Source organism: Lactuca saligna, chromosome 7 (genome assembly GCF_052625555.1).
Source record: "Lactuca saligna cultivar CGN05327 chromosome 7, ASM5262555v1, whole genome shotgun sequence".
NCBI classification, from domain to species: domain Eukaryota; kingdom Viridiplantae; phylum Streptophyta; class Magnoliopsida; order Asterales; family Asteraceae; genus Lactuca; species Lactuca saligna.
The window spans coordinates 70,491,037-70,500,001 of NC_136423.1; the positions used below are offsets into that span (position 1 = coordinate 70,491,037).

Here is an 8,965-nt window from a genome sequence, read left to right on the forward strand (position 1 = left end):
CAAACTTTATATTTTTTTTTGAACCCGCGAATATTATTAATAAAAACGAACCACTACTAGCAAGTACTCAGACGAAATAGAAACATTCATGGAACGAGATACATTGAAGTGGACTTAAAATATAAATGGAGAATCGTTCCAGTTTTCCCAATCACCGATTCCTTCTTTGCTCCTACATTTTATCCAGAAGAACACCAATGACTTAATTGCTCCTACACCATAAGTGGGACTATGATATACTCCATTGAACACCCGATCATTCCTAAGTTTCCACAGTATCCAGATTAGGCCGTGACAAATGCTGAGGAAACTTATCGCCTTCCTTGGGTTGCCACCCCAATATTCTACGAAGGTGATTAATTCACTAACTAATGAGAAATCTTCGTGTTGTATGCCACACCAATTGAAGATAATCTTCGGGACTTCACATGTGAATGGACATTGTAGCAGGATATGATCAGAGCATTCTAATATGTTAACACAAGCCCCACAATTATCATTTTCTATATCAACCCCTTTGCGTCTCAGAGCCACTGCGGATGAGATCTTCCTTTGCATCGCTCTCCATATAAAACAGTTAACTTTAATCGGAGATATCTTATTCCATTTAAAAGTTGGTAGAACTCGATTAGGGTATTTTATACTTATGTTAACTTTTTCGCAAATTTCTCACATAAAATGAGATTCTATCTTTTACTATAAGTTTATAAGTCGTTTTTTAAAATAGTAATCCATAAAAAGTATAAAATACAAAAAAGAATACCGAAAAAGGTGATAACTAAAATGAATTAGAAAATAACTTATTAAAATTGATATAAATCCTATAGATGGCCAAATATTAAATAACAGGATATCTCCACGAAGATTTCTTTTGCAAAGTAATTTGATACCATCTATTCTAATATAAATTGAGGAATTCTTACAGGGCTTGCTTATGTGGGATCAATCCGTGTTGTTATTTGTTACCAGTACATGTTTAAAAATAGAAATAAGCATTACTGTAAAACCGTAAAAACTCTACAAATTTAAGGTTTTCTTGCAAGTTTCATTATAAAGAAGCGGAGAGACTAGTGAAAATTATAACAGGAAAATAGTAAAATAAAAAAGTTGCATGAAAACTATAAAATAAACCCTAAAAAAATTACAAAAAAAGGTAAAACAGCAAGACTGAAAAAAACTCAGGGTTTTCTTACAAACATTTTATGTTTTTGAAAGATCGACATTGAATTTCCAATGCTGGAAATGTCACAAAATATACGTTAGCTCCCGGAATTCAATAGAGCTTTACAAAAATTTAATCCAAATCGAGTTTAAGAAATTATTTCCTAAGTGGAATATTAGTAGATAAACACTTTCCATTAGATCAATATTTATGTGGTTCACGCAAAATACAACACGAATATTGTGTTGAAAAACAAGTCCAATTTTACTATTTCACTTTTATTATACAAATTCACGTTTCAAGTGAATATGTATATGTGTCTTCATAGAGGCACTATTTAAATGTGAAAGTTTCCAACTTTTTATATCATACTAAATGATAGTAACCATAACAACAATAAAACTTCTAAACCGAAACGACCTAACCACCCTATAATGCTATAAGGTCCACATTACCAACTCATTTTAGTCCTACCACCATATCAAAAGTCTGGTCCAAAAACTTGGACCAGATGTAGTACCTAATCAAGACCGGGTCTAAACCTTAGACCCGGTCTTTTACACATCTTTACAACAAAACACCAACAAACAAACCCTAGGGCTTCATCCCTGAGACCCTATGTGAATTTAACAAAAAAAAAAAGTCTAATAAGACATATCAACAACATACCATAATGCAAAATACCATTTTTCTTAAAAACCCTCTTTCTATAAACAATCAAAATCATACTTTCTCTTCTTAGCTTCCGGCATACCATTTTGGTTCCCTGTGGGACCCGCCCACGATAACGGTTCTGCTACAAAACACACGTAAAATCCAAATTTACATTTTTCTTTACACATAATAATAATTACTTTATTTTAGTTTTTTTTTTTTTTAAATAGGAAGTTACCTATTTGCAAATTAAAGTTGTCTACCGGGCCCGCCCATGCTATTGGTTGAACTGCAAGATGTAAAAGATCACTTTAGTCGATAATAGCAACATACTTACATTTCTTTACTCATAATAGTAATTTACTCTATCATAAAAAATTATGTGATAGAAAATTGTTTTACCCATAATAGCAACGTACTTACATTTACTTTATTGATAATAACAATTTACCTTATTTTTAAATTTTTAAATATAATTTCGTTGTTATATTGTGTAAAAAAATGTAAGTAAGTTGCTATTATGGGTAAAAAAATAAAATACATTGGTTATATATTGGTAAAGAGAATAAAGTACACTGCTAATTTAGGCAATTTATATATTTGTTTTCCATACGAATTAACAAAAAATAATTTTAAATTTGAAGCCTAAAATACCTGGTGAAGGTTCTTGATTCTGAGAAGGACGTTTTCTCACATAGTCATCGCGTAAAGGTTTTGGGATTTGAAATGAAAATCGGTTTATTGCAACTCCTTGTGCATGTTCTGGATGGCTAGCCAAATATCTGCTTAATAAAAATATTTAGGAACCATTTTATCTTGTAATATAAATATATAATACCAAAAAGATAAATTACAGAAAAACATTTGTAATTCACTAATTGAGTAATTTCACCATTTTATTGATTTAATGACTAATTATTTTCTATAACGAGTAAACCATTATATACTATTTTGACCGTTTGAAAAACAAAAAGTTTTCCTGGTTTTGATAATGTCAATCTACAGAAAAACAAATATATATATATATATATATATATATATATATATATATATATATATATATATATATATATATATTGTATAATTAGCATAATAATAATAGTTCAAAATATGAGTTCAGTGACTAAAACGATAAAATGATGAAAATACGACATGCTTTTCTATACTTTGCCTATATAAAAACCATAAAATGTTAAAAATGTGTTCTTTAAATGGTCAAATTAAATAGAACAAATTACATTTTTAGTCCGTGTGCTTGGTTGATTTTTTTGGTTTTGGTCCAGAATGGAATCTTTTTTACATTTTTGGTCCCTCTCATTGACACTGTCACGAAAAGTGACCAAAAATGTTATGGAGAATGAAATAGGGACCAAAAATGGAAAAAAAGAGATTTCTATTTTCTCTCTAAACCAAAACCAAAAAAAAAAACAATTAAAATGTACTTTACTCAAAAAAAGAAATATAATATTATATATAATTATTACAGAAAATAGTTAAGATACCAAATCAACAAAATCATCAAATTAAAATTAAAGAGTGAAGAACATACTTTTCAACTTCAGGTGTTGAGCGAAGTTTAGTACCCGTTGGTGAAGCATAATACCTAAAAACAATAAATACATACAAAACCAACATCCATCATAAAAAAAATTCATAAAAACAAGGGTTAATCTCATAATAAACCTTATATTTTTTGTGTTTTTTCGGGATTAACCTCATCTTTATTGCTTTCATGAGAAAGGCCTTATATTTTTTTCATTTTTTCCAAAAAAAACCTCAACTTTTAAACTGTTTCCGAAAAAACCCTCAAGATTATTAGTTTTTTCCAAAAAAAAACCCTCACGTTTTACAAGTTTTTTCAGAGAAGAATGACTAAAAGGGCCAGATCGGAAAAAAAAAATGCAAGGTCTTTTTCATGAAAAAAATAACGTTGAGGTTTAATCCAGAAAAAACACAAAATATAAGGTCTTTTACGAGATTAACCCTAGAAACAACACAAAAATATAAGATTTGGGAAAAAGATTCTTACACGTCAGCAAATTTCGAGCTCCCTTCACTTCTAAGCCTCAAAAGCCTCTTCCACCCTGGAGGAGGCTTTGCGATATTGGGCTTATCAATAGCCCAAATTCTCGAGCCATCCTGCTCGATGTCAGTGGGATCGTCACACGAAATGTGACGATCCCACTGACGTGTGGTGGCACACAGAAACGGGTGATCCGTGATATGTTCACGGATCACCTCATATTTTTCTTGATCAGGGATCAATCTCCATTTAAAGCAATTAGCACATTGGACAGTGAAAGCACCGACTTCAGGCACTACTCTTTTGGGATCTAAATGCTTTTTAGGAAAAGATCGGGGCTTGTTTTGGATGGATGTGATTGCATTTGAATGATTTGAAGAAGGGTTGTAAATAACCATTTGTTTTTGGGAGTCGGGATATGGTGGAGGGGTGTTTTCGTCATCTTCGGTGGAATATTCGGAGGAAGAAGAAGCGTTTGGGATGTGATCTGTTCCTTTGCTATCGCTGTTGGATGGGATGGTTGGCACCTCGAGGGCATTTTGGTCATTTTCTATTGTCTTTTGGCGGTTCTGATTGGTGCATGGCGTGATCTCATGCACTTTTCCGCCCATTTTTATGGTGAATTTTGTGGGTCGGGATTGCATTGGTGCAAATCGGAGAGTTCCCTAATGTAAAAAGAAAAGGAAATGAGGAAACAAAAAAAAGATTAATGAAAGTAAGAGGATATTGATATAATTTGATAGATTTTTCATAGTACAATGTTGTAATAGGAAGAAATGAAAGTGGAATGCTTATAATAAACAAATAAAAGAGAGTATGTTGCTTTTTCTTGCATTTAATCCTTTTCTTATAGGGCAACTTATAAGTTATAACCAAAAAGTTAGTGACTTTATGCAACTTCAAATAATGAAAACTCGACTCATTTTAGTATATAATTTATAATCTATGATCATATTATCGGTAGTTAATGTTTTGACTGCATATTACTCCTTCCGTCTCACACTAAGTGTCCTCTTTCCCTTTTTATGTGTACCCTAAAAAACGTATTTTTATCGTTAATTTTGATATATCCTATTTTAGTAATATCCCACATGTCCACTTACAAAAATGGAAGAAAATGAAAAAAGAAAAACGATTAGATGCTTTTCGTTGAGTTATAATAATTGAAAATGTAACCCTAGTCATAGGTAGGGCTAGCCTCTTATCTCAAGCATCATTCCGTATTTCTTATATTTCTTATAGGGCTAAATGCAAGATATCGTAACATCATGTTACTTTCATTTCTTTTTGTTACAACAACCGATATTTTTCTTATTATGACATTCATCAAATTATAGTATTGTCCTTTTATTTTATTTATTATGACATCGTACTTTGAAAAATATACGCAATGAAAATTGTTGTGTGTTTGGATGACATTGCAATAGTTGAGTTGATATTTTCAAAGTACAATGTTGTAATAGCAAGAAATGAAACTATCATGTTATAATAAAAAAAAAAATAAACAAAAAATACATTGCTATTTCTTGCTTTTAACCCTTCTTTTATCATTTCAATTATTCTAATTTCTAAGCATTAGATGTTACACCTTTCCTTGTTCTTGTAGATGAAACCTAAATACCCTTCGTGAGGTAACCTAGAATTAAATGACTCTTACCTCTTTAAGCTCGAATTTTCTAGAAAGTTAACTTTGATTGGTAAATGTTACTACTTGAGCTCCATGATTTCTTACTCCAAATTCTGCAATGAATTAATAATTAGTATCTAAAATACAAATTTAAATTATAATGAATAGAAGTGTATGCATTTACCTCTTTTATGTAGTTGCGAAACACGTAAAACACATCACATGCTCGAGTCGGAAATTACTGAAAAGAATAATAATTCAAGAAGTTAAAATCATACATATATGCTTAGATTAGCCCAAAACTCTATCTACAAATACATAAACATTGATTATAAAATATTCTGATTAAAATGATTAAATTTACCCAACCCTTTTGAACTCTGATTATAGTTAAATAATTTTTGTGATTCTGTACTTTATCACATGATTAGAAAATACAAAGTAACCACAAACATGTTTGTTATACGAATTAGAAATTAGTATAAAATAAAATTAAATTCACTATGAGCACAATAGATTACAATGTGGTTGATAAAATATGTAAAAAAAAATGATTTTTTTGCATATGCTTGCGAAAAAGATATAACACATGTATTAACTAATTGATATCAAACTCATAATCGAAAATTTTAGAAAGAAAATCTTGAAAAGTATATAAATTTAGCTTCTGGATAGAAAGCTCGTGTGTATAGATTCATGTAAGATCTATACCAAAGATACGAAAAAAAAAATCAATCGATCGATAAACAATACCAAGATCGGAAAAAAAAAAATTTAAAAATCAATCAATCGATTATAAATCAGACAACTTTTTAGGCGATTAAGCCAAGAAACAGGTTTATGCATCTCTATACACCTGAATCTGTTCTTATAACACATAAATTCCAAATTTATAATGAACCCAGAAGCTGTCATTCAAAACAAATTCATGGAGGAATGAAGCTCGTACATAAAGACTCGTGTTGGATCACGATCAATGTGTTAAAACTAATAAAACCCAGTAGCAAAAACATCAAATCGCAGTTAGAAACACAATCAAACACACAAAAAAGAGATTAAAAACGAAGCGATTAACATTCTTTTCAGACACCCATGTGAAGATGGTAAAATTGAACAAATGTTTGCTTTATTCCTCTTGCAACAAAACAGATTTGAGAGTTCCGTGATAAAATTGATGAGAGCGAACACAAAAGAGAAAGGAAAATCGAAAGAAATCCCAAACAGGATGCTCATACACGAAAAATTATGCTAGATCGGTATTAAAGTGTCGAGAACACTACAATTCACTTGCAGAAATCAGTAAACCCTACAAATTACTAAACGAAGATAGAACGACTCGATCGAAAGTTGTAATCAGCTTAAAACCCCAAAATTGGTTGAAAATAATGAATTTTAATAAGCAAATATATGAAATTGTCAACTAGATTTGAGAAAAACAAAGGATTTCAGCAATTGAAGTACAGGATTGGATGAAGATACTTGCTTTTTACAGATAGATTACTTACTAAAGAGTAAAACAGGAGATCTGAACTGAAGATTGAAATTGGGTCGATTATCACAAGACAAATGATTTATGTAGTCTTGATGTGATTTTATGACTTGAGGTTGGGGATTGGAAGGAAGGGTAAGAACAGATATCTGATCTATAAATGCACTTCAACAAACATTTCAACAAATTTACAGATTACATGAATTGGGTTCAGGAAATCTACATGGATACGAAGAAATAGACACAACTTGACAAAAGTATCATTAATTACCGAAAGATTTTATACTAATTTTTACATTAAAAAAAATAATAATAAAAATAAAAAAAATAATAATAATAATAATTACAGATTACATGAATTGGGTTCAGGAAATCTACATGGATACGAAGAAATAGACACAACTTGACAAAAGTATCATTAATTACCGAGAGATTTTATACTAATTTTTACATTAAAAAAATAAATAAATAAATAAAATAAAAATTAAAAAAAAAAATTACAGATTACATGAATTGGGTTCAGGAAATCTACATGGATACGAAGAAATAGACACAACTTGATAAAAGTATCATTAATTACCGAAAGATTTTATACTAATTTTTCCATTAAAAAAAAAATCTATAGTTTCTGTCTGGAAAAGTGTTGTCTGAAAAAATTTATGACCGGGAAAAACCATGTTGTTTGATTGTTCGTTTGATTGACTGTATCGAATGATGAAAAAATGACAATATTATACTGCTCTTCTATACCGTAATTGATCAAAATTATACAATAATAATTTAAAAATCCAAATAAAATTTGGATTAATTTGTTTTTAGTTTATTGTTTTTTAAGTTGATGTTTCATTATTATTCTTTCTAGTAATTTTTGTTTTTGTATAACTCAACGTGTGATTTTTTATCCGGTTTATGTCTGATAATGGTGGGATGGATGAAATTTTTTAAAATATATTAGGATGATGGTGATGTGTCCAAAAAAAAAATTAATCCAATAAAAATGAATTATAAAAATTAACTAAAAGAAATTAATAATCCAATAAAAATTCAATAAAAATAAATAAATTAAATATTATTTAAAAGAAATAAATAATCCAAAAAAGAAAGATATAAGGTTTGGGACACAATTGTATTTCCAACATATTCAGCCAAAAAGATATGGTTTTGGAGCTTTCTGGAAAAACACATATCTTATCGGGAAAGACCTATTTTTTTTGTGTATATAAACAGTTTTTCCGATCCATTTAACTAAAAAGATTTGTTTGGACTTGGAAAAATATTTATCAAACGGGACCTAAACCAAAAACTAAAAACTAGAGGCGAGAAAAAACCAAATTAACCGATACAATTAAATCATTTTAATCGAACTGTTAAAGATATGGTTCAATTTTTAATTTTGATTAATCGAATATATATGGTTCCGTTATGGTTTTCATAAAAAACTGAATCATTATAAACCGAGCCGAACCAATAATATTATTAATGTTTTTAGAATAATATAATATTAATATATGATATGTAATTATATTGGGAATTAAAAATTTTAAGGGTAATTATCAGTGGTGAATCTAGAACCGAAAATCATCTGGTTTCCAATTTAAGTGACACTGAAAAAAATAAAATAGTAAAAAAATACTAACGGTTGGCCGGGTCGTATAAATTAAAAAAAAATTAAACATAACTTCAATAATTATATTAAATTTCTTATAATTATATCCAACGTTGATATATATCTTGAAATATATTCATTGTATCATTATCGATACTTTCCAAAATATATTTTTTCAATAACTATTGAACTAACCATGTTAATTGTAACTAAAAATATTGATATCAAAATACTCACTAACCGACAACTAGCAAACATAAAATGAATTTTATATCTAGACCATTTTTCGGTAGCAATATAACAATTTAATATGCTTAGGTTTAATACTTATAATGCATAAACAAATTCATAATGTAATACCCCATTTAGTTAATAAATAAACAAATAAATTAATATGTAACTCC

At 29.1% G+C, this 8,965-nt stretch overlaps 1 protein-coding gene across 2 annotated transcripts; it reads right to left on the reverse strand.

The window, feature by feature from the left end:
- Positions 1 to 1,498: 1,498 nt before the first annotated feature.
- LOC145005473 (methyl-CpG-binding domain-containing protein 2-like) lies at positions 1,499 to 7,207 on the reverse strand. Of its 2 annotated transcripts, none has more exons than XM_078964559.1 (8): positions 6,972 to 7,207; positions 5,651 to 5,707; positions 5,497 to 5,579; positions 3,846 to 4,504; positions 3,366 to 3,419; positions 2,471 to 2,598; positions 2,055 to 2,105; positions 1,499 to 1,955 (listed from the first exon to the last, which is right to left on the reverse strand). In XM_078964559.1, exons 4-8 carry the CDS (start codon positions 4,481 to 4,483, stop codon positions 1,870 to 1,872), a joined length of 957 nt encoding a protein of 318 aa, XP_078820685.1. In that variant the 5' UTR covers positions 4,484 to 4,504; positions 5,497 to 5,579; positions 5,651 to 5,707; positions 6,972 to 7,207; the 3' UTR covers positions 1,499 to 1,869. The 2 variants fall into 2 exon arrangements, with proteins under 2 accessions (XP_078820685.1, XP_078820684.1); XM_078964558.1 differs by having other exon boundaries at positions 1,499 to 1,958.
- Positions 7,208 to 8,965: the final 1,758 nt, after the last annotated feature.

Coding starts and splice junctions, on each gene's coding strand:
- LOC145005473 (XM_078964558.1), bottom strand. CDS start 4,483: ATGCAATCCCGACCCACAAAATTCACCATAAAAATGGGCGGAAAAGTG. Junction 3,420..3,845: donor AGCTCGAAATTTGCTGACGT/GTAAGAATCTTT, acceptor TATTGTTTTTAG/GTATTATGCTTCACCAACGG. Junction 1,959..2,054: donor CAACTTTAATTTGCAAATAG/GTAACTTCCTAT, acceptor TGTGTTTTGTAG/CAGAACCGTTATCGTGGGCG.